This window comes from Lynx canadensis, chromosome F2, assembly GCF_007474595.2.
Source record: "Lynx canadensis isolate LIC74 chromosome F2, mLynCan4.pri.v2, whole genome shotgun sequence".
NCBI lineage: Eukaryota > Metazoa > Chordata > Mammalia > Carnivora > Felidae > Lynx > Lynx canadensis.
Window position 1 is genome coordinate 76,920,028 of NC_044320.2, and position 25,713 is coordinate 76,945,740.

General features: G+C 42.5%; 1 protein-coding gene and 1 pseudogene across 2 annotated transcripts in view; one reads left to right on the forward strand and one right to left on the reverse strand.

Annotated features, from left to right (window-relative positions):
- Positions 1 to 390: 390 nt before the first annotated feature.
- ATP6V1H (ATPase H+ transporting V1 subunit H) overlaps positions 391 to 25,713 on the forward strand; it is a 113,440-nt gene continuing 88,117 nt past the window's right edge. Inside the window, exons 1-7 of one of the 2 annotated variants that reach the window (XM_030304562.1) lie at positions 391 to 579; positions 1,902 to 2,050; positions 8,303 to 8,405; positions 14,637 to 14,726; positions 19,784 to 19,897; positions 20,571 to 20,675; positions 23,775 to 23,828. In XM_030304562.1, the coding sequence (XP_030160422.1) occupies positions 1,938 to 2,050; positions 8,303 to 8,405; positions 14,637 to 14,726; positions 19,784 to 19,897; positions 20,571 to 20,675; positions 23,775 to 23,828 (579 nt within the window). In that variant the 5' untranslated portion in view covers positions 391 to 579; positions 1,902 to 1,937. The remainder of the gene's footprint in view (positions 580 to 1,901; positions 2,051 to 8,302; positions 8,406 to 14,636; positions 14,727 to 19,783; positions 19,898 to 20,570; positions 20,676 to 23,774; positions 23,829 to 25,713) is intronic. The other variant, XM_030304563.1, reaches the window with a different exon arrangement.
- LOC115506500 lies at positions 17,259 to 17,890 on the reverse strand (annotated as a pseudogene).

A 25,713-nucleotide genomic window follows, 5' to 3' on the forward strand; every position in this document is an offset into this window, starting at 1 on the left:
CCATCTATTTAAAAGCATTAAATGAAATATTTCAAAAGAACGGCGGTTAAGATTAAGTTTCGGCCTGATTCTCTGCCTTGGGCTGGGGGCCTCGACCGCCCCCAAACGGGGCTCGGGGTTTCCGTGCGGTGATCCCCACGTGCCCACCTGCTCCCCTCCCTCTGGAGGGGCCAGCCTGGGCACAAGCCCTGCGTCCCTCCGGGGCCTGTGTCGCCGGTCGCGCGGACTCCGCCAACCCACTTTGAGCGAGGCCCCCCCCCAAGCGCAGTGCGGCTCCCTGAGCTGTTTTGGATCCTCCGGGCATCCGGCTTCCGCCTTCCGGGCTGTCATGTGCCTCCGCTCACGTGACCGGCCCTTCTGTCATTCCGCTGCCGCTCCGGCTTCTTTCCACCTGGGCCGCCCTCAACGTCTCCCGGGTGCGGGGACGTCTGCCCTTGCCGGGGCCGCTCCGGCTGGAAACCCCGCTCGGCTCCGACTCGGCTGGCGCCCCCAGCCTGGCGGCGCCCCCGACGGCCCACACCGCCGCGTCCTCCTCCCTGCCGCCTTCGCGTGCGTTGTCGGGTCCCCTGGATTCGCGAAGTAAGCCCGCAGTCGCGCCGTTTCGTCCCCCGCCCCGGCCGGAGGGAGGCGACCCCCGCGCTTTCCCCAGCTTCTCTGGCGCCTGCTGCTTTCTCGCCGCGCAGGCCCGTCCAGCCCTCTTGCGGCCCCGGGCTTCCAGATTTCTGTCCTTCCAGGCCTCAGCTGGGTTTACGGAACTGGAGCTCCTTCCCCGCGGGGGCAGGAATGGGGTGGGGGGGAGGACAGGTATACTGTATACTTTCCCCAGGATTGGGCCTCGGCCTCGGCCTGCTGCAGGTTCGAGTTGTTCGGGGACCCAGAGGGCCATCCGGAAGCACCTTCACCTACCCCGGGGGAGGCCGCTGCGCCTGAGTCCGCTCGGTGTTCAGGGTTCCAGCCTGACCCGGCCAGAGCCAGTTTTCCCTCCGCCCTACCTGTGTGTATTGCTTGGGTTGTTTAGGCAGCAAACCCTCAGATGTAGAGATTAAGTTCCAAGCTGACTAAGGTCATTGGGATTGCAGAACAGAATTTTGGGTATGGTTTTAGCTTCTTTGTGGCCGTGGCAGCGAACATCTGTTCTGTGAACCAAAACCTGTATATTTCGTATCGAGAGAAAATCAGGCCTGAGCATTTACGCGTAAATTTGGAAGTGAGAATTACGTGAAAGCTCATTATTGTAGGTTGTTGTCACCAGACCAGAATCCCATTGTTGCTTGTACCTAAATTGTAATTGGTATTTGTTCCAAAACTTCCTCCCCAAATTGATTTTGAAAATACTCTGAACTTTGGTTGAAGAAAGAAAATTACATTCCCACTTTAGGGTTTTTAATTTGAATGAGTAATTTTAGAAGGCACTTGTAGTAGTTTTGTTTTTTTTTTAAATAATGATGCTTCAAAATGATGGTTAGTAAATGTAAAAATAAATGGTCTTCTCTCTACTGTACAGGTTCTTATTTTTTTCCGTGTCAGGAGAAACTTGTTCCCAGTTGTGTACATTTAATCTGTATTCCTATTTTATTGAAGCCAGACTTCTGATGTTACTTTGAAGAACTTAAAAGAGTTACTTTGAAAAACCTTGCTGCAAGATTAGTGCCAGTAATTAAAAAACTTTTCCTGGAAAAGTAAAAATCTTTAGCGAACACTTTTATGGAGCGGGGCATAATTAGGCAAGTTTTGAAATCTAATGATTTTCATACTTAGGACATCTAATATATTTAATGTTTGAGTTGAATGGGGAGAATAAGGCGATAACGATGATGTTAATAACAATAATAATGATAGCAGTAGTTGTTAAAAAATGGTAACACCTAGTATTCTCATGTTACTTTGCCTCCAAATTGCAGATCTGTTGAAAAAACATCCAAGATCATAACATTTAGATGACCAAAATGGATATCCGAGGTGCCGTAGATGCTGCGGTTCCGACGAACATTATTGCTGCCAAGGCTGCGGAGGTTCGGGCAAACAAAGTGAACTGGCAGTCCTACCTTCAGTAAGTACCGATTTGCTGTGAATCAGGGATAATCATGTGCTTTTGCACCGGACTTTTTCGTGATCATGCCTCAATGAGAGACGTGATGGAAAAATACTACCAGACATGGAAGAAAACACTTCCTCCTTAGAAGTCTTACCTGCCGTAGGGAGACAGGATAGTGTGGTGGAAGGAGCTAGAGGCTCTAGCAGGGGAGCAGAGCCCCTCAGAGCCCTTTTGATCTTCCGTGTCTGGAAAGTTGTACCTTTTGAATGAGCGGGAGAGGTGGGAGGCGTGTTCATGGGATTTGGAGGGGGGAAGGGGATAGCGGGCAAAGCCTGCCCGACTGGCTCGTTGTGCCTGGTGATCAACGTGGGGAAGACGGTGTTGCAGCATGGCTCACACAACTAGTAAAAGGTGTAGGTGTTTGAATTCCAAGACCTGGGTTTGAAGTCTGGTTCTTCTGTCTACTAGTTTGGTAATCTTAGGGGAATCGTTTAACTTCTTTGCGGTTCATTGAAGGAAAATGAAATGGGGAATACAGATCTCGGAGTTGTTGCTGAAATAGTATATTTAAAGGATTCGCACAGTTGAATATATGCAATAGTGTGTTGAATGCACTCTCCATAAATTTTAGTTCTTTTCCCTTCTTTCTTTTTTTAAAAATTTAATTAAATTGTTTTTGATTTACATCCAAATTAGCATCCAAATATAGTGCCACAATGATTTCAGGAGTAGATCCCTTAATGCCCCTTACCCATTTAGCCCATCCCCCCTCCCTCCACCCCTCCAGTACCCTCTGTTTTCCATATTTAAGAGTCTCTTATGTTTTGTCCCCCTCCCTGTTTTTATATTATATTTGCTTCCCTTCCCTTGTGTTCATCTGTTCTGTGTCTTAAAGTCCTCATATGAGTGAAGTCATGTGATATTTGTCTTTCTCTGACTGACTAATTTCGCTTAGCGTAATACCCTCTAGTTCCATCCACTTCCCTTCTTTCTTATATGTATTAAGATTTAGCGTGCTGGTGTTCCGTATTTATCTGTAAAGTAAGGGTTCGTTTCTTCTTGACCATATTTTATCATATTGACTTCATATCTGTTTTGGTATATTTATAACAGTGATTTATTAAGGAAATTCAGTTCAGATTTTCAGATACATTTTGAAAAACAAATCGAGGAATCTTTAGATTTATATTTAGGAGTCTGCTGTAAGAGGGACATACGGCATACAACGATGATGCACTTATTTCGGTTAATTTAGTCACTCATTAAACATTTATTGTCCACCTTTCAAGTTTGAGGCCTATTTCGAGGCTTTGAGGCTTCAAAAAGACAAACTTACAGTCTGGTAGGGAAGTCAGTTATAGAAACAGATCATTTGGTATGTTAACTGAGAGAGTAGAAAGGTGCACCTGGAATGATGGGTGCACAGAAAAAGGACAGCTAATCCTCCCTCCAGGAAGTTTTTCTGGAGGGAATGTTCAAACGTAGGGAATTAAAAGCAGCGTGCTGGGTGGGGAATAATACACGTTTTGGAGGCAGGCAGTGGGGTGGGCTGAGGCCGGAGAGGCAGCCGGGAGCCAATTGTGGAGGCTCCCCAAGGAGCACAGTTTTAAAATCCCTGTTGTAGGAATTGGGAATGACCGATGTTTGTAAGTGGGAGTTGGATGTCAGGTTGCCTTTTGATTGGATTGTTCTACTGACAAAACGTAGAGAGTGGGTTTGTGGAAACAAACCTAGAGCTATGATGAGGCTGTAGCCGTATCCAGGCTGTTGGGATGGATAGGATTGGATAGATTTGAGAAAGTCTTTGCGATCGATTTAATCTATGAGGGTGAAAAAGAATCTAGGATGATTCTGGATTCCCACTTTAAGGGACTAGATTATTGTGGGGCAGGAGGAGGAGGGACTTTCTGATATTCTCTCTGTTCATCTATATCTTTATAATTTAAATTTAATTTGAATCCCCTGTGAAATTAGGATTTTGAGCTGTTTGCTAGTTTTAGTCCAGAGTGTGTTTGGACTAGAGAACAAGGGGTTTCATGTTTACAAAGCTTGTCCCTGTTTATAACCTAAATAGAATGGTATTATTATTAATCAGAAAGCACTGGCTGACTGGCAGAGGTTCCCTAGCATTGGCATCTGGAACATTTTTAGTTCCAGGGGGATATTTAATTGCTTTCTCCCTGTTCCTCCTTTTCAAAGGCCTCTGTACTACTAAGTTGTAGTCTCTCTCATTCTTTTTTCCGTCCTGTATTCTGCTGTCCGTCTCATGCGTTTCTTTTATAAAACCCTTCTACTTTGTACGTCTGTGCACAAATGTTCACCAAGTGTTAACTGTGTGCCTGCTGTTGAGCCCCACCGCCCTGAGACGTACACTTCCGTCCGCAAGTTCCTCCCTAGATCACGTGGCTCATTAACTCCCTTCAAGTGGGTGTCTGCCCGGGTGGCCTCAGAAAGGACTTCACTGTAATCTACCCAAAAGCTATCCTTTCCTCTGTTGTCACTTTCTAGCTCCTTACCCAGCTAAAGTTTTTTTCATAGCATTTAGTGTCCTGGCATTGTGTGCGTGTGTGCGCGTGTGTGTGTGTGTGTGTGTGTTAAAAAATTACTTATTTTTGTGTTTGTGTGTTTTTTGTTTTCCCCACTGCAGCCCAGGCTCAAAGAGGGATGTTTAATTCACTGCTGTGTCACCTGTGCTCACAGGTGCCTGACACACAGTAGGCTGCCTGTTGATCTTGGCTGGTTACATCATGAGTGAGCAGAGTAGATGTTGGGCAGTGGTGGAGACTAGTGTTTGGGAAAGGAGTACCTTACTTGGCTAAGTCACATACTGTTTCATGTTACTTTCACGGCAGCACTGTGACCTAAGGTTTTCTATCCCTGTCTTATGGAAGAGTAGATAGCCATTCAGATAGGTTAAATAACATGTACATACTGATGTAGGTTTTAACTAGTTGATTAAAATGATTTTTCTTTGTTTCTTGTTTTTTGCTTTTTTTTTTTTTTTGTTTTTTTTTTTTAGAGAAAGAGAGTGTGAGCAGGGGAGAGGGGCATAGGGAGAGAGAGGGAGAGAGAGAGAATCTTAAGCAGACTCCACACTCAGCGAGGAGCCCAGTGTAGGGCTCCATCCCCCGACCCTGGGATCTTGACCTGAGATGAAATCGAGTTGGGTGCTCAACTGAATGAGCCACCCAGGTGCCCCTAAAATGATTTTTCTTGAATGCCTCTACCTTGGTGCCAGGTAGAACTGCCATTCAAATTCGCAGTGACTGATATGAAGGAGTAAATGTGGTCAGGTGTGTGCTTGAGAAAGCTGGCTGGCACTAGTAAGAGGGGTGTGGAGGAGGGGTGGATTGGAAGCAGGGAAACCTTTGGTGGGTTGTTACCTTAAGGCTGAGCTGTTCCAGAGGCAGAGAAGTTGAGAGGAGAGCGGTATTAGGTGGGAGGATCGTTAGGACTGGTGCCTGAGTGGTTGTAGGTCATTAGAAAAGAGACCCCCGTTCCTAACTTGCTAGGTTATGGGACTGTCAAAAGAAGATTCAGAGACAAAAGAATTTAAGCAAGAAAAGAAAAAGGTTACTTACAAAAAAGGAAAGAAATTCAGACCTCGGAAGAACTGGCTTACTGCAGAAAACCACAATTATTTAAGTGGAAAAGAAAGCTGTGAAATGATAAGGTCACCAAAGGTAACCTTCATTGTACAGTTTTGTCATGGTAGAACCCCACAACTTTTTCTCATGATTATCCTATATACAAAGGTTATAATATGCTTTAATTCGTTAGCATGGCAAAATCTGGGGGTGAAACTGTTTTAGCTGGGAAGTTCAGGCTTATGAAAAAGACTGTATGTATTTTGGGGCCAGAACTGGACCTTGTTATCTTGGTGTACCCCAGGGTACGGAGTGCCTTTTTTCCTGCCTGGTGTATGAAGTGCTTAGCCACAGGGGAAACAGGGCAAAGTGTCTTTTTTTTTTTTTTTTTAATTTCATTATCCCATTAGCCAGGCTGGGATGGAATGTGGGTAGGGATATATGTTAGTGACCTCTGCTGTGCCCCTCAGGGTCTAGGGTGCTTGTGTGCTTGCTCTGTGGGAGGAGAGGTCCCCATGTGTAAGTGGGGACTGTGGGAGGTCGGCCTGAGGTCAGACTGGGCCTGAACTCAGCAGCACGGAGGGTAGCGGGGAGCACTCAGGGAGGATTCAGGGAGCGCAGATGAAGACAGCCCCCCACAGAGCCTGCAGCACAGGGTAGGAGACAAGGAATCTGTGAAGAGCACTAATGAGAAGTGGCCTGAGAAGGGCAAGAAGAATCTGGAAGCTCAGGACGAGAGGGTCAAGAAATGGCCACATTGCCACCTGCCTCAGAGATCTGGAAAGATAAGGACTGGAAATTCCCCTTTGGGTTGGTAAGGAAGGGATTGTTGGAAAAATCCAGCAGGTGAGACTAGTTCACACACACACACACACACACACACACACACACAGCACATGTGAAAACAAAGTTACAGTGCTTGCAACTGAAGAACTGAAGGGCAGTAGGTTCCAAAGTCCAGAAGCAAGTGAAAAGTATATAAAATAGTGTTTAGTAATAGTATATATAAAACCGAGAAGGGATAAAGCAAAACGCTGAGATTTTGAATACTCAAAAGTCGAGATCTTCTTTGGAGGAGGGTCGGGTTGTGGGGAGGGGTGTCAGGAAGTATGAAAGTTCAGCTCCCTTGTCTCGGGGAGGGCCCGGCTCTGAGGACCTCACCTTCCCAGACTCCCCTGTGTGCTCAGAAACCCGTTCTCTTCAGGACTTTGCCTGAGTCTGGGCTGGGCTCCTAACCTTTCGAATCCTGTGCCCCCCCCGCCCCATCCCTGGTCTCCCCTGGGAGCGCTGCCTCCATTAATCTCCTGCACCCCAATCTCCGTGTCGAGACCTGCCACCAGGAAGCTGGCCCAAGACTTCTGAAAAAGGACCCCATTTCTGTAACTGTGCATATGGTGAAACCTGCCTCAAATTCGGTGTTCCTTGGTTGGCCTTTTGTGGAACAGTAGCCTCTCAACATACTCCGGGGCAGGGGGTGGGGAAGGGCGGTTTTTTAAACCACTCAGTTAAAAGACATCTATTGATGCTATTTGAACGGCAAAGCATATTACATTTTTTCATTTTAAACTTGCATTTCTGTCGTGCTTACGTACGTCAGGTGGTGCTTTTTGCTTTCATAACCGCTCAGTGGAGTCGGGCAGGTACCATTATAATGGCCATTTTATCGGTGTGGCAAACACTGGTCAGAGGGATAGAGACCTGCCGAAGTTTCACAACTGCAGTTGGAACTCTTCCTCAGACTCGCACAAATTCCACGCTTTCCCCACCAGACTGATGGTCTGACAAGGTCGGTGTGTGTCCCGAAGTGCCCAGTGTCAGAGACTAACAAGGATGTTTTGTTGACAGATCTTTTCACAAGGAAGGGTCAGACGGGGGTTTGCTGTGGCACGTTTGTGTCGTTGATGAGTGTGTCTGTGGCGAGGCTGGGTTGGAAGGGAAGGTGACGATGGTTCCGTGGTGATGATACTGAGTGTATCTCAGTATGACTCTCTTGACTGGAATCTCACTGAAGGAAAGAAATTGGGAGAGAAAAGGAAGATTCCCAGGACTGAGCTTGGAGAGAAGTCTTGAGCTGCGAGGAGCCACCGGGGAAGGAACCCCTGAAAGAAGTGGGCGGAAAACCGGATAGTGTGGGGTGATTGCTGTTAGGACAGCGTGTCAGGAGGGAGAGGTTATTTTTTGAGAGAGGGGGAGGAGCTCATTTTTCCGAGTCTGGAGGGAACATGAGAAAATGCCGGAGGCAGTGATCGTAGAAGGTCGTGTATAGTGGCTTTGGTCTTGATGGAGTGGAAAGCCGAGTGAATTGGGTGGCTGGGAGGCTGGTAGGGTGAGACTTCGGACGGTGCTAAGAGGCATCAGTTGTTCATTGCTTCCTACGGGCCAGGCGCCGCTCTAACCACCTTATGTGGGTTATTTAATTTCATCCTCCGATCAACCCCTACTGGCAATGTGGACATTGTTTCCATTTTGCAAATGAACTCACTCAGGTCCAGAGAGGTTGCATGTTCCATACCTGGTGGAGCTAAGCTTGCACCCGGGTCTGTGTGATGCGGGGGCCTGTGCGCCGACCCTGGTGGCTAACCACCGAGGAGAGAGGAGAAAGATGGGGAATTCCTGTGTCCCTTCGTCGCAGTGTCAACTCAACTCTATTGAAAAAAACCAACTTCCTTTTACTTTCTAGGGGGCAGATGATTTCTGCTGAAGACTGTGAATTCATTCAAAGGTTTGAGATGAAAAGAAGTCTTGAAGAGAAGCAAGAGGTGCTCCAAACTGAAGGCAGTCAGGTGATGGATATGAACATATTATGAACACCTTCCTGTGTCACTGAAAATTCGAGAACAAAATTTTAATGACTTGGTGATATTTCCTTGTAGGTGTGCGTCATGATTTATCTAAAAATCCTTTTTTATTGGAAGACGTTTAAATACTTTCCAAATCCTCTTTTTTGGAAGACATTTAAATACTTTCCAGTTTTGTTTGTTCATTTTGGGAAAATGTTATGTTGGGTGTGTTTATTCAGTTTATTCCTCCATCCTTTTTTACATGTTTTTCATGGCACTTTCCTTATGGTTCCACACATAGGGTTTTTCTTTTTAATTTTTCTTTTTCTTTAAATTTAGTTAACATACAGTGCAATATTGGCTTCAGGAGTAGAATTCAGTGATTCGTCACTTACGTACAACACCCAGTGCTCATCCCAACGAGTGCCCTTTTTAATACCCATCACCCGGGGTGCCTGGGTGGCTCCTTCGGTTAAGCATCTGACTTCAGTTCAGGTCATGATCTCATGATCCGTGAGTTCGAGCCCTGCATCAGGCTGTGTGCTGACAGCTCAGAGCCTGGAGCCCGCTTCGGATTCCGTGTCTCCCTCTCTCTCTGACCCTCCCCCATTCATGCTCTCTCTCTGTCTCAAAAATAAATAAACATTAAAAAAAAAATTTTAGTACCCATCTAGCCCATTTCCTACCCACCTCCCACCGTTCAACACTCAGGTCTCTGTTGTTAACAGTCTCTTGTGGTTTGTTTTCCCCCCTCTTCTCTTTTTTTTCCCTTTTTCCCATGTGTTCATTAATTTCACATATGACTGAAATCGTATGGTATTTGTCTTTCTTTGATTGACTTATTTCATTCAGCATAATACATTCTAGGTCCATCCACATCATTGCAAATGGCAAGATTTCATTCTTTTTTGATGGCTGAGTAATATTCCATTGTGTATATATATCACATCTTCCTTATCCATTCATCAGTGGATGGACATTAGGGCCGTCTCCATAATTTGGCTGTTGTCAGTAGTGCTGCTGTAAACATTAGGGTGCATGTACCCCTTTGAATCTGTGTTTTGTATCCTTTGGGTAAATACCTAAAGGGTGCAATTGTTGGATCGTAGGGTAATTCTATTTTTAGTTTCTTTTTCTTTAAAAAAAAAATTTTTTTTTTAACGTTTATTTATTTTTGAGACAGAGAGAGACAGAGCATGGATGGGGGAGGGTCAGAGAGAGGGAGACACAGAATCTGAAACAGGCTCCAGGCTCCGGGCTGTCAGCACAGAGCCCGACGCGGGGCTTGAACTCACAGAGTACAAGATCATGACCTGAGCCGAAGTCGGCCGCTTAACCGACTGAGCCACCCAGGCGCCCCTCTTTTTCTTTTTTTTAAAGTTTATTGTGAGAGAGAGAGAGAGAGCGCACACACACACACACACACACACACACACACACGTGTGTGCGTGCAAGTGGGGGAGGGGCAGAGAGAGAGAATCCCAAGCAGGCTCTGTGCCCTGAGGTGGTGTCTCATTGTGTTTTGATTTGTATTTCCCTGATGATGAGTGATGTGGAGCATCTTTTCATGTGTCTGTTGGCCATCTGGATGTCTTTGGAAAAGTGTTCATGTCTTCTGCCCGTTTCTTGACTGGGTTGTTTGTTTTTTGGGTGTTGAGTTTGATAAGTGGATAGATACTGGATACTAACCCTTTATCTGATATGTCATTTGCAAATGTCTTCTCCCATTCTGTCAGTTGCCTTTTAGTTTTGCTGATTGTTTCCTTTGCTGTGCAGAGTTTTTTATCTTGATGAAGTCTTAACAGTTCATGTTTTTTTGTTTTCCTTGCCTTTGGTGATGTGTCTAGTAAGAAGTTGCTGTGGCTGAGGTCAAAGAGGTTGCTGCCTGTTTTCTAGGATTTTGATGGTTTCCTGTCTCACATTTAGGTCTTGCGTCTATTCTGAATTTCTTTTTCTGTATGGTATAAGCAAATGGCCCACGTTCATTCTCCATGATGCTGGCCAGTTTTCCCAACACCGTTTGTTGAAGAGACTGTCTTCTTTCCACTGGATATTCTTTTTCTCATTTTGTCAAAGATGAATTGACCGCATAGTTGTGGGTCCATTTCTGGGTTTTCTATTCTGTTCTGTTGATCTACGTGTCTGTTTTTGTGCCGGTACCATACTGTCCTGGTGACAACAGCTATCTAATGTAGCTTGAAATCCAGAATTGTGATGCCTCCAGTTTTGTTTTTCTTCTTCAGGATTGCTTTGGCTACTCAGGGTCTTTTGTAGTTCCATACAAATTTTATGATTGATTGTTCTAGCTCTGCAAAGAATGCCGGTCATATTTTAATAGGGATTACATTTAAATGTGTAAATTGCTTTGGGTAGGATAAACATTTTAACAGTATTTGTTTTTCCAATCCATGAGCATATGGAATGCTTCTCCATGTCTTTGTGTCCTTTTCAATATCTTTCAGAAGTCTTCTATGGTTTTCAGAGTATGGATTTTTCACCCCTTTAGTTAGGTTTATTCCTACATATCTTATTATTTTTGGTGCAGTTGTAAATGGGATCATCAGGGATATTGGCCTATAATTCTCCCTTTTAGTGGGGTCTTTGTCTGGTTTTGGAATCAAGGTAATGCTGGCTTCATAGAATGGGTTTGAAGTTTTCCTTCTATTTGTTTTTTGGAGTGGTTTGAGAAAAGTAAGTATTAACTCTCCTTTAAATGTCTGATTGAATTCCCCTGGAAAGCCATCTGGCCCAGGAATCTTGCTTGTTGGGAGATTTTTAGTTACTGATTCAATTTCTTGCTGGTTATGGGTCTGTTCAAACTTTCCATTTCTTCCTGTTTCAGTTTTGGTAGTTTGTGAGTTTCTAGGGATTTGTCCATCTCTTCCAGATTGCCTAGTTTGTCGGCACATAATTTTTCATAGTATTGTCTTATAATTGTTTGTATTTCTGTGGTGGTGTTTGTGATCTCTCCTCTTTGATTTCATGATTTTATCTATTTGGGGTCTTTTTTTTTTGATAAGTCTGGCTAGGGGGTTATCAATTTTGTTTATTCTTTCAAGGAACTAGCTCTTAGTTTCATTGATCTTTTGTACTGGTTTTATTTTTGTTTCTATATCATTTATTTCTACTCTGATCCTTATAAATTACCCTTCTTCTGCTGGTTTTAAGCTTTATTTGCTGTTCCTTTTCTAGCTCCTTTGGGTGTAAGGTTAGGTTGTGTATTCTGCTTCCTGAGATAGGCCTGAATTGCAGTATACTTTCCTCTGAGGACTGCCTTTGCTGCATTCCAAAGGGTTGGGAGTGTTGTTTTCATTTCCATTGGCTTCCATGTATATTTTAATTTCTTCTTTAATTTGCTGGTTAACCCATTCATTTTTTAGTAGGATGTCTTTAACCTCCATCTATTTGAGGGCTTTCCAGATTTTTTCTTGTGGTTGATTTCAAGTTACATAGTGTTGTGATCTGAAAATATGCATGGTATGAGCTCAATCTTTTTGTGCTGTTGAGGGCTGATTTGTGACCCAGTATGTGATCTATTCTCAAGAATGTTCCAGGAGTGCCTGGGTGGCTCAGTTGGTTAAGTGTATGACTTCAGCTGGGGTCATGATCTCATGGTTCATGAGTTTGAGCCCTGCATCAGGCTCTGTGATGACAGCTCAGAGCCTGGAGCCTGCTTCAGATTCTGTGTTTCCCTCTCTCTCTGTTTCTCCCTTGCTCATGCTCTGTCTCCCTCTCAAAGATAAATAAATATTTTTTAAAAATTAAAAAAAAAAGAATGTTCCATATGTACTTGGGAAGAATGTGTATTCTGTTGCTATAGGATGAAATGTCTTGAATATACCTGTTAAGTCCATCCGGTCCAGTGTGTCATTCAAAGCCATTGTTTCCTTGTCAGTTTTTCTGCTTAGATGATCTGCCCATTGCTGTAAGCAGGGTGTTAAAGTCCCCTACTATTATTGTATTATTAATAATGAGTTTGTTTATGTTTGTGATTAATTGATTTGTATATTTGGGTGCCCTCAAGTTGGGGGGCAAAAAATATTTACAATTGTTTGATCTTCTTGATGGATAGACCCCTTAATTACGATATAACGCCCTTCTTGTTCCAGTCTTTATTTTGAAGTTTAGTTTGTCTGATACAAGTATGGCTAATCCGGCTTTCCTTTGATGTCCATTAGCATGATGGATGGTTCTCTGTCCCTTTACTTTCAATCTGTAGGAGTCTTTAGGTCTAAAATGAGTGTCTTGTAGGCAGCATATAGAGGGGTCTTTTTTTTTTATCCATTCTGATACCATAGGTGTTTTGATTGGAGCAGTTAGTTTATTAAAATTCAGAGTAATTATTGAAAAATATGAACTCAGAGCCATTGTGTTGCCTGTAGAGTTGGTGTTTTTTGGTGATGTTCTCTGTTCATTTCTAGTCTTTGTTGCTTTTGGTCTGTTTTGTTTTGTTTTGTTTTTTCTCTATTCAAAGAGTCCCCCTTAGAATTTCTTGCAGGGCTGGTTTAGTGGTCACAGACTTCTTTAGTTTTTCTTTGGCTGAGAAACTCTTTATTTCTCCTTCTATTCTGAATGACAGCCTCGCTGGGTTAAGGATTCTTGGCTGCATGTTTTTCCCATTCAGCGCGTTGAATATATCCTGCCACTCTTTTCTGACCACGCTTCTGTGGACAGGTTTGCTGCGAACCTGATCTGTCTTCCCTGTAGGTTAAGGACTTTTTTCCCTTGCTGCATTGAGGATTCTGTGTATTTTGTGAATTTGATACGTCTTGGCTATGGTCTACTTGTTGAATTTAATTGGGAGTTCTCTGTGCTTCTTGGATTTTGATGTCTGTGTCCTTCCCCAGATTAGGGAAGTTTTGCTCACATAAACACTCCCCCCCCTTTTCTCTCTCTTCATCTTCTGAGACTTCTGTGATACAAATGTTATTCCTCTTTAATAAGTCACTGAGTTCTCTAAGTCTTGTATCATGATCTTTGGCCTCTGTATCCCTCCTCTCTTCAGCTTCACTATTTTCCATAATTTTGTCTTCTGTATCACTCATCTGCTGCTCTGCCTTGTCCATCCTCGCCGTCATGGCATCCATTCGAGATTGCATCTCTGTTATAGCATTTTTAATTTTAGCCTGACTAGATTTTAGTTCTTTCCTCTGTAGAAAGGGATTCTCTGGTGTCTTCTATTTTTTTTCAACCCCAGCTAGTATTCTTACAATTGTGGCTTTATTTTTAGTTTATTTTTATTTTTTGAAAGAGGGGGTGCAAGTGAGTGAGGGAGGGGGAGAGAGAGAGAGAGAGACAGAGAGAGAGACAGAGAGAGAAAGAAGCAGGGCTCATCCAAAGTGGGGCTTGAGCTTATCTGATTCAGGACTAGAACTCAGGAACTGTGAGATCATGACCTGAGCCAGTCAGATGCTTAACCGACTGAGGCACCCAGGCTCCCATAATTGTGGTTTTAAATTCTATTTCAGACTTTGTCTGCATTTCTGAAACATTTTTTAGAATAGATTCCTAGAAGGGCAATTAAGTTTCAAAGTAAGTATTATTTTTAAAGTTGCTTAACTGTTTGTTTTTTTTTTTTTAGAAAAAATTTTCCACTTTGTATTCTTACTAGAATATAATGCAATTCTGCTGTCCGTCAGATTTTCTGATATTGGGTGGGGGGGCTACTGATGACTGAAGGAGCTTATACACAACTCAGCCCAGTTCTCACAACAACCCTGGGAAATCTGTGAGGAGACATACTGATGGCTACGTTTTTTGTTGAATTCCAGAGATTGTCACACAGTTGGTAAGATGTAGGATGGGGACAGGTCATAGCCTTCTGATTCTAATCCCTAGTACTCTTGTCGCTGGAGTCTTCTGCTTCCCAGTAAATGCAAAAACAAAACAAAAATAAAAGCCAAAATCAATGATAATTTTTGGTTGTCTTCATAGCCTCATGTTTATGTTATCATGGGCAATCAAGAGTTATCGTTGCTAGGTCTGTTTAAAAGTAGTAAACGTTTGGAAGTTTATCACTAAAAATGATCACAAGTCTGATGCAAGTCATAGTATGTTCCTCCCCTACTTCATCACAATATTTGTAAAGCATGTGCATTTTCTATAATTGAAATCTTTTAGTTAAGAGCATTTGTGTTATAATTTGTGCAAGAGAAATATTTTACTGAAATTCCATTAAAATGCTGTGTTTGTAGTTGAAAATGAGAGTTTACATTACTTTCATTTTTTTTCCAGTGTGCTAAAACATTTATAAATTTGATGACTCACATCTCCAAAGAACAGACAGTTCAGTATATACTAACTATGGTGGATGATATGCTGCAGGTAGGTATATTCTTTATTTAATCCATTTGGTGACTTCGTTGTTTTATATCCTGTGCGGTAACAACATTTTTGTACGGTTTCACTTATACCGTGGATTTCTTCTGAGTTGGAATTGCTAGTAGTGTTAAAGATGGGAATGCCTCCACACAGGCTCTTTTTGTTGTTTTTCAGGATGTCCAGTAATTAATTTGTATTTTTTTCATAATACCTCGGAATTCTTTGTTCAACACCAGTGATATTGGGTAAATCATTTGAGGCTCTCTGGGTGCTCTGTGTCCTTCCAGGCAATGTGGCTTCTTCTCTTTCAGTCATTCAGCAGATTTCGGTGCCCCTGCCATCCTCCAGACCAGTGCCAAGCGCTAGGGGTTCAGTGCTGAATGTAGGCAAGGTGCTTCCTCTCAAAGATCCTGTCTCTTTGGAGAACATTTTGCTTATCATCTGAGACTTTTCCAGTTGCGTAAAGTTCCTATTTACTGTTTTACTGTCCCCGAACACAGAGGGGCCTCCCTTATTCATAGTTTTGTATGTTCCAGCAGAGTATAGTCTAGATTGAAATTGTTGGTGTACAGAGCAGTTCTTTTCGAGAAAGGCCACCTGGGCCGCTAAATCCAGTGCCTGACCACTTCTTCGGGACTTGAGGAACGGTGCCAGTGTGGTTGCTTGTGTGGAGCATTGTTCTGTCAGTTTACAAAGAAACACTTACCTGATGGCCTGCTGTGTGCCAGGCGCTGTACGAATTGTTAGTGAAGGTACAAAAGTTAAGAAGAATGGTGTTGTCTACCTAGGACCTCATTTATAGGAATGTAGTGACTTTATAATGCGGGTAAGGATCTGTGTCCAGCCTGGGCTGATGCAGGCCTGTCTGAGAATGACTTCGGTCTCTCTCAGCGCTTTTTTCTTCCATAAAGTTAAGAAAAATGAGGACTGATGTGGTCTGCCTTGGTTATCCTGCTTCCTGGATAGGATTGCACCTGGAATGAGCAGGCTTGAGTTCGCGTGCAGACTTTGCTTTTATTTATACGTGTATACGTACATACAACACACACATGCGTGCACACACAGATATCCTCATTTTTTATATACATATATCTGTAAATTAGAAACCAGGAGCTCACACTATCTCCAGTTTGATTTCAGCTCAACACCAGAGTTCATTCGAGTCTGCCCTTTCCACGTTCGTAACTCTCTTCTGTGACAGTGAGATCGTGATCCCTTCTTATCCTTTGTGTATTTACTTGTCTGTTCCGCCCTATAGCACAAGGAAAGGAGTTTCAGAATTGCTGACCCATACAACTGTGAAAAATGAGCCCTTTAACTAGAGTTCAGTATTTGTTTGCAGTACTTTTTCTTTAAGCCGAGAATATGTAGTCAGAGTATTGTATTCAGAATAGTTATATTATTTTTCTTGAAATACAGTTAGATTCACTTGTGTTTTTGGGTATTCTACTTATCTTTTTCTCATTCTTGTTGATTTTTATTATTTTTGATTATGTAAAACACCAACATGCTTCCAGAAGTCAAAACTATATAGAAAAGATACAATCAGAGAAATGTCACCAAACCCTAACTCCCCATCCCTGCATTCCCACCTATCTCTTGTTAGGTAACCAGTATCATAGATTTCTGGTTTTATCCTTCCTGGTTCTTTTCTCCTCCTGCAGAAATAGTCAGATAATACGTTTTTATTTCCTTCTCTTTCTTTTTTTTTTTTTTTTTCAAATGTTTATTTTCAAGAGACAGAGCATGAGCAGCAGAGGGGCAGAGAGAGAGAGGGAGACACAGAATCCGAAGCAGGCTCCAGGCTCCGAGCTGTCTGCACAGAGCCCGCGCGGGGCTCAAACCCAGGAACTGTTAAGGTCGTGGCCTGAGCAGAATTCGGACGCTTAATGACTGAGCCACCCCGGTGCCCCATATTTGTGTCTCTTTCTTACAGAAAACATGTAGTAAATATAATCTCTTGTATTTTGCTCGTCTCACCTAACAGAATATGCCAGAAATCATTCTATGTCAGTTCATAGATATTTCCCATATTCTCTTTTGATAGCAACAGAGTACTGTTTTTTTTTTTTTTTTCTTTTAAGATTTTATTTTTAAGTAATCTCCACACCCAGTGTGTGGGGCTCAAATTTCCAACCCCAAGACCAAGCGTCACACGCTGACGGCCAGCCAGGTGCCCCGCAACGAAGGACTCTTTTAGTGGATGTACTGTGGTTTACTTAATAGTCTGTGATGTGATGGACATTGAGGTTGGCTCATATACATATTTATTTTGGTTTAATAAAGTTTTTATTATTTTTTTCATTTTTATTTTTTTTAAGAAAGAGAAAGCAAGTGAGCAGGGGAGGGGGCAGAGGGAGAGAAAGATAATCCCAAGCAGACTCCACTCTCAGTGTGGAGCCCGACCTACAGCTTGATCCCACATCCCTGGGATGGTGACCTGAGCCAAAAGCGAGAATCAGATGCTCAACTGACCGAGCCATTCAGGTGCCCCTAAAGTTTTACTTTTCAAAATGTCCATTGGTTTGGGCCGCCTCATGAATCTTCACCAGCAGCTGGGACATCTCTGACTTTGGTGTTTCTGGTGTAAATTACTTGGGCTCTGTTTTGAAACCAGTTAAGAAGTGCTTTATAAGGAGCCCTTGAAGGACTTCCCTGGCCAGGGAACCATGAATTTCAGTCTCAGGTAACAACTAGGGTTTATAACCTTTATGGTTGGGAAGTTGTTTGGGGTCTGTCATGTGTCAAACGAGACAAGGTTATTGGGCATGTCCCGAACTTTGCCTTTGGACCACATCTGTTTGGCTTTGCCTTCAGATTTGTTCCCTGGGTCTTTGTCTTTCTTGGCCAACTTTATGGTATCTTCTTCTTCTCATTGTCCTTGGGTGGTATCACAGAGCTGGGGGGAGCACCCTTGCTAAGATGTTGGACGAAAAGTGGTTCCAGCGTTTTGGAATTAGAAATAATGAGGCCCAGAATAACCTTGTGCAAATGTGTTTTCAGATGGTCAGGAATGTACTTCATGGTAAATGGCTAGAAATAGGATTGCTGGGTAGAAGAGAACTACATACGTAGTTTTGTTAAGATATTGCCGTAAAATTCCATTTTGCAGTCCCACCTACGTACGGGAACACCTGTGTCTCTACAGCCTTGCCAACAGAGGGCATAGTCAGACTTTCACATTTTTGCCAGTCAAGATGGATCTAAAGTTGAACACCTTCAGATGTATAGTTTTATTTCTTCTCCTTGTTGGCCTGTTTTTATGAAGTGTATGTGGAGGGATGAGACTTAGGTAGCTGACATTATCCTCGGCTATTGATTAAGCATATTTTATAAATTGATTTTATTGGTGCAATTTTAGTAACCTTGAGAAATTTGCACATGACCCCTATCGTTTGACTTCTTGTGCTGTTTAAAAAATACTGTAATTATAAATGTTATCCTATTTTTAACCAGTCATTTCATTCTTCTTTTTTTTTTTTTTTTTTTAAATTTTTTTTTTTTTCAACGTTTATTTATTTTTGGGACAGAGAGAGACAGAGCATGAACGGGGGAGGGGCAGAGAGAGAGGGAGACACAGAATTGGAAACAGGCTCCAGGCTCCGAGCCGTCAGCCCAGAGCCTGACGCGGGGCTCGAACTCCCGGACCGCGAGATCGTGACCTGGCTGAAGTCGGACGCTTAACCGACTGCGCCACCCAGGCGCCCCTCTACCCAGAAGTATTAAAGAATGAAATGACTGGGGCGCCTGGGTGGCGCAGTCGGTTAAGCGTCCGACTTCAGCCAGGTCACGATCTCGCGGTCCGGGAGTTCGAGCCCCGCGTCAGGCTCTGGGCTGACGGCTCGGAGCCTGGAGCCTGTTTCCAATTCTGTGTCTCCCTCTCTCTCTGCCCCTCCCCCGTTCATGCTCTGTCTCTCTCTGTCCCAAAAATAAATAAACGTTGAAAAAAAAAATACTTCTGAGTAGAATACTTTCGGACAGAATTGCTTGCTTTTCCTCATGTGTTTAGTGTTGGGCACATAATTTTGAAGATGACGTTGTTTTCTGTGCTCAGCTATCAACAGGAATTGTTAAATGCCTTTGAGAAGAAGGGCTTTTCCCATATTCTCTTAAAGGTTTGTAACTTGAGTACCTGGAACAGTGATGAATGGAAGATGCATTTTTAAGCAGGAATTGAAACCACAAAGGACTAGTCAAGGGAGATGGGTTTTAAACTTACTTAAAATGTAAAAAATAGTGTCTCTTCTTTCTGTATGTAGGGTCCTTGGTTTATTTGTGTGCCAATGATAATTACTGTTTTAACTTGAGAAATAATCCACTAATGGAGTAAATGATGACTTCTGCAAATTTTGAATCCCTTGATAAAATCATGACCATACCTTGCAATTGTTATTCCAAACTGTGATGACTCATTACTTAAGGAGATGTTAGTCTGCTCCCCAAATAGGTAGGTAACTGTAAGCACAGACCAAAATTTAAGCCAATGTGTTTAAAAAGAACTAAATGATCTGAAAATTGTTTATGTTTTTTTGTGATTTTACCAAATATTGCTACTTGGCAACCATATTCATTTAGTGAATCAGAAAGTATATTTCAGCCAGTGAAATGTACAGAAAACTTAGGTGAGAGGTAGCGTTTGCATGATTTGAACTAAGAATTAGTTGTTCCTCAGATCCTGTCTATCTGCCTAGTGTTCCATGCTGTGTTTTGCTGTCTTTATCCGCCCTGCTTTTCTGTCGTGATTGTCAGGAGTAACCCGATTTTATTGGTGTGGAGACAACATTGGGAAGCGCAGGTCACAGGTGCAGGCTCAGAAGTGTAACTTAAATTGCTTTTCCCCGCATGGGTGCGGTCTGCTAGCTTGGCTCACTTGACTTAAAGCTAATCATGATAATTAAAGTATTTTGAAGTATCTATGCCTGCCCCGTCACCACCCCCGACCCGTAATAGCAACTGGCAGAAGAAGACACACTGATGGGACCCAGAACAAAAAGTTGAGAAACAGTGCACAATAGAGAGATGCATTCTGATGAGTGATATCATTTCTTTTCTTGTTTCAGGAAAATCACCAGCGGGTTAGCATTTTCTTTGACTATGCTAAGCGCAGCAAGAACACCGCCTGGTCCTACTTTCTGCCGATGCTGAACCGCCAGGATCTCTTTACTGTTCATATGGTAAATTTTGAATTGATTAAATTTCCGATCTGGGGAAGAAACACTCTTGGGCTGTTTATGACTTAGTAACCTTCCAGTTCCCCCGAGGAGTAATGGCTGGGATGTTAATTTTTCAAAGCAGTGTTTCCATTGATGTTTAGTAACCTGGGGGTATCGGGAAGACAGAGGAGATGGGATTGCTCTGAGAGAGTTAAAGTTTCGTAGAGTATTTGCTGAGCTCATGAGCATGAAAGCCTTTGGTAATTGCATGTGCAAAGAGCTTTTGATTGTCTGTGACAGGATTAACCACATTTTGCTATAGAAATTAAATTTTGTTTAGTTGTTTTTTTAATGTTTATTTTTGAGAGAGAGAATATCTTTATTTTTTTATTATTATTATTTTTTAATATCTTAAGCAGGCTCCACGCTCAGCACGGAGCGTGACGAGGGGCTTGATCCCACAACCCTGGGATCGTGACCTGATCTGAAATCAAGAGCTGGACCCTCAACTGACTGAGTCACTGAGGTGCCCCCCAAAGTATATTTTCACAAGTGAAATACAAACTTATTTTGGAGGAGTTGGGTATTAAAAAAAAATCTTGCAGCAGAATGGTTATAAGAGTCCTACTTTTTAAGGTATATGATGTGATTTTTAGAATCAACATGGCATTCAAGTACATTTCTTATTTTTCAGGCAGCAAGAATTATCGCAAAGTTAGCAGCTTGGGGGAAAGAACTGATGGAAGGCAGTGACTTAAATTACTATTTCAATTGGATAAAAACTCAGCTGAGTTCACAGGTAAAAGATACTTTTTCTAGTATCTTTGAAAGGAATGTGACGCCCATATACAGATTCTTATGGTAATTGTATAAATGGTAAATAAAAAAAACGTTACATTAAAATAATGCCATTTTGAACTACTCTTAGGTATGGTAGTATGCTTCACTTTTTCTTTCTTTGACCACGTTCAGCTCAAACTTTTCTGTCTTTTCTGCCACTTGGGGTTTTCCATTCATGCTTTTCAGTGGATGAGGAGGATCTTCCTTCCTGGGGGCTAACCACCATCACACAGGCGGGGGACCGGAAAGGACTTGCACGGCTCCAGAGGGGGGACTCATGTAAGGCTTGCAGGAAGTGGAAAGAAACAGTGTAGCAGGAGACGGGGTGCAGGCCCCGAGGCTAAGAGACTTCAGGTGCAGCTCCCACGTCTGCCGTGGGACCCCAAACCTCCGAGATTTGTGCGGGAAATCTTGGATTTGGGGAGAGCTCTTCATTAGTTTGTAGCTGGGATCGTTTATGTCCTTCTGGTCACAGAGTCACGGCAAGCTGTTGACCAGTTACACCAATAAACAGAATGGCGCCAGGTGCCGCCGCCAGGGACTTTTAAACTGCAGACAACCCGTTGCAGATCAGGGGTCCATCCAGTTATTCTAGTCTTGCCCAAGAGTCCATACAAGGCTGCCAGGCGCCCCCTGGGTAAGCCTGGAGCTGCCGGGTCTAGCTGCGAGGTAACCGTTACTGTGGCACCTTCCCAGATGCACCGTATCATCGTGGGATTGAACATTTGGGCCTGAGGTTAGACGTGAAGCCTGCTTGTGGCCATCTTGGTTGCTTTCAGACCTTTCTAGCTCTACTTCCCCACGGAGGAAAACAGCTTGCTGGTTGAATGACGGGAAAAATGAAAGGTTTTCTGTTTTTGTCGTCATGGTTCCCTAGAACAGGCAAAAGATAGGACAGTTATGGTGGCTCAGTGGTTCTTTCCTTTAGGCTTCAGTGACTGATAGCAGTGATAAGAGGGAGACTGGGAATGGTTCGCAGAAGAGGGGTGAAGCGAAGGTGGGTGGGGGAGGAGTACTGTGGGGAAGAAAGGGTAGAAGAGAACGAGATTTTGGTGTGGGGATGGCTCCCGTGAAGAATGGGACCAGGAAAGTAATACTGGTAGTGTTATGTCTATGTTATAAAGGTCTATTTGAAATAAAGTTTTGGAAAGTTGTAATTCAGATTTCAGGTGACATTTTAATAGATTCTAATTTGAGGCATAAGAGAGAGACACGATGACATTTTCCTTGGGTTTATTTTTTGTCTTATCGTTGTTTGCCTTTTTGGGGAAGTCTAATTAATTGCCTTTTATATTTGGACAGGGATATTTTGGAGTGTCTTGAACACGATTAATTATTTTTTATATCAGTAGCATAAATTTTAAGTCTTTTTGGCTTAATTTTTAAAAGTATTTTTTTAAGAGCCACAGATTGGCAGGTTTTACTGAATTTGTGAGGTATTTAAAAAACACACTTAGAACACGAAAAATAGGGAACACGAAAAATAGGTGTGCAAGGATGAGATTTTAAATTTCTAAGCGTATGGCATTTGGGATCCGAATGCTTAAGCTTCCCCTCTCCCCTCCCTTTTTTTTTTCTTTTTTGCAATTAGTCCTTCCTTTGAACAAACTTTATTTGTTTTAGCGTTAGCTTTATGGTGATGATAGTGAGGCTCTATTGTAACTGGATTCATAAAATGAAAATTGGTAGGAAGAATGTATACTGCAGTTTGCCACTAACATTTTGGGTTGCTTCATGCTAGATTTTTCCTCCCAAGAATAACATTTATACCATGCCTCGCAGATGATTTGTCGCTTCTGGAATGATTACGGTTATAACTGTGTCCAGGAAATATCCTTATCATCGCTAGTGGAAGCAAAATATTTCAGTGTCTAGAACAGTTTTCGTTAGAACTAAGCCTCTTGGTATTCGATGAATGCTTTTCTTTATCTTTCTGGTGCATTCTTTTTTATCACCTAGTCTGGCTTTCTTTGGTTATGGTATCGCGTTTCTGCTTTGCACGTCCTGCTACGAGGTGACTCTTCAGAGTGCCAGGCCCCGTCTGGCTTTGCTTCTCAGAGTCTGGTCACTCCTTCTGCTAGGATCTGAACTGCATTGTCTTTCTTGCCACGGGCAGACCCTTCTTCCACAGCCTTCTATCAGGGTCCAATTACCGACTTCTTGTTTAAAGAATGAAACAGGATTATTTGGGATTCTATTTGCTACTTTGATTAAATGTCATGCGATGGCACTGTATCTGGAAGGTCTCTTCTTTTCTACCATCGTTAGTGTTTTCTCTCTCATAAAAAGGACCACAGTTTCATAATTTTAATAGAAATACATTTTCAAAAGTCCAAAATAGTTGCAAGTTTGGGTTTTTGGTTGACTTCATAGTGACATTTAGGAACTTTTTCTTTTCTGGTAGTTTAAGCATCGTATATAGGTTGGAGGGCTTCATGCCTGGCATTTAGTACATAATAAATAAAATTAGTTTGAATAAAAGTGAATAAAAATATCCTTTCAGAAATTCATTACCACTTTTCTCTTGCACATTTAGCCTTTGACCTTCTACCTTTCCTTTAGTCATTTCCGTAAGTCATTTAGACATTATATAACGTGTGAATTTCTGATTGTCATTGTAAACTTACTAGCATTGCTATGGATAATCTAATTTTAAGTTCTGTGTAGTATCTTCCCATTAATTAGGCACCTGTTTTGAAAGCATTGCCACAGAAAAGAGTGTAGGTAGTTCAGCTTAAGACAATCATCTTACCTGAAAATCAGTTCAATAAGTAAATCCTGAGACTTGGAAATTTGCACCAGCTTCACTTAATGAAATTTAGCTGGAGCTTAGTATTCAGTTTATTATTGTTCCTTTTTTAATTATTAAGTTATCTGGGAGAGTGTAATATTTAGAGTATTTCATGTCGCCCCCATGCTTTTTATTAGCTGATGATGTTCCATTAAGTAGGGTTAAGAAAAAGAATTATGAAATTTGCTTAGCTCCCTTTTATAAGCTGATAAATTCAGATAAAAATTAAAAACAAAACTAAGTAATAAGTTATTTATTTCGTAATAGAAACTGCGTGGTAGCGGTGTCGCTGTTGAAACAGGAACAGTCTCTTCAAGTGATGTAAGTATATTCCTTCTTAATTCACTGGCCTCCTAACACCATGAACATAAGTTATTTTGAGTCATTTAAAATTTTAACAATGTTTTCTAGCTCCGCAAATGTACATCTGTGGATTTGATATCACCTCCGGTTAGGGTAGTAGCATTGTAAAAATCGTATGTGTGTGTGTACATAGGCACACGCACACCATTTATAAATATTTATGGTCTCTTGGGAGACTGGAGACTTGTTCTTCCTTGTTGCTCTTCTTTTCGGGTCACTTCATCTCGGACCCGAGAATGAAAGCAAGAGTCTGAATTCAGATCCACAACTGGAGTGAATAATTGTAAAGTTGCTGACATCGAGCTTCAGTTGTCTGATAACCTCTACAATATCTGTCTAACGGATACGTGAACAGTATGTCAAGCAGTGGAAAACAGTTCAGTGATGGCTTTGAAACTCGTTACTTGCACTGTGTTTCTCAAGGCTTTATGTAGGGCTACATGGTGGCCAGAACCCCCACCCGCCCCCTTGTTTTTTTTGGCCAAACTCTCCCCACATTTTTGTAGAGCCAAAAGGTTAGAGGTTGAAATGAATCCCGTCTCCCCAAGTTTCCTTCTTGATTAGGATTATCTTCTCCACTTGGGAACAGCTTATCTTTGTTGCACTCAGAATAGCTCAAGAACAGGCAATGAGTTTGGACAAGTAAGGGCCGGCCTGAGTAGAGCCGGTTGAGACAAAGGGACAAAGAAACTTAGAAATGTAGGTGAGGCGCGTCTGTCTTCATTTGTTGGAAATATATCTGGGGAATTGGAAAAAGTCTTTAGAGGGCAGTGTCTACAACCTGCCTATAGTACCTAAATGAAGCTCTGTGGAAGCCATCTAATGTTCCTACTGATTACCAATACGCCCATAATCTGCATGGGATGTGTTTGTGTGCCCTGAGACTGTAGATGGTTGCAGAACCCATTTTCAAAGCCAAGAGCAGGGCTTCTCTTGGGGCATGGGTTGAAGGATTTGACAAGTAACATCTTAGGCCAGAAAATAGCTGTTAGCCTTCTGAAATGGAATCAGAACAAGGTGAGCAATCTTGTGGTCAGAGTGGGCTAAGCAGGTGCTAGGTTAGAAGTCCAGATATTCCGCCATAAGCGCGTGTTTAAATTGAGAGTCTTTATGACTTGAATTTCTACCAGTTTGAACTTTTGAAAAGTTATTTAATTCATGTGTTAGACTTACTGGTAAGTTTTTTTAAAGGTGTTTTCAGAATCATGTATCTTACAAACTTGCTTGTTAATGTGTTTGTAACTTATTAAAGCTTACACAATGAGTTGCAAGCTCCGGTGACATGGCATTCTCATTTTGTTCTTTTCTGTCCAGTGTATTGGGGGAAAAGAACTAATTAATTCAGTTGGCAGCATATTAGTCAGAGTGGTTTACCTGGTAGACTCCTCTCCATCCCTCCCTAACAGAATTAGCATCGGGTAATTGTGAGTGAGGAAAAGAAGGCCTTTGATTTTGACCTTTTTCCCTTTCATACCCTTCAAACTTGAGCACACTTGCTGTCTCTTCCTGAAAGTTCCTACTTTTTCAGATGGCTATCAGCTTGGAAGGCAGACTTTACTAAGTTGAGCATAAGGTGTTAACCTTTCGTCTGCTACTTGCATTTTAATAGGGGAATCTGGGTTGGTAACTAATGTTTATTGAGCTCTTACTATGTGTTCAGTACTGCTTTGCTCATTGGGCATCTACATCTCTTTGATATTCACGCTCCCTCTCGGATGTAGGTCTTACCGTAAGCCACACTGTATAGATGTGAACAGTGAGGCTGCACGGAATGGCAGCACCGTCTTGCCCAAAGTCATTCGGCTAATGAGTGACAAAAACCCCGAAGAAAGGAATTGCTTGC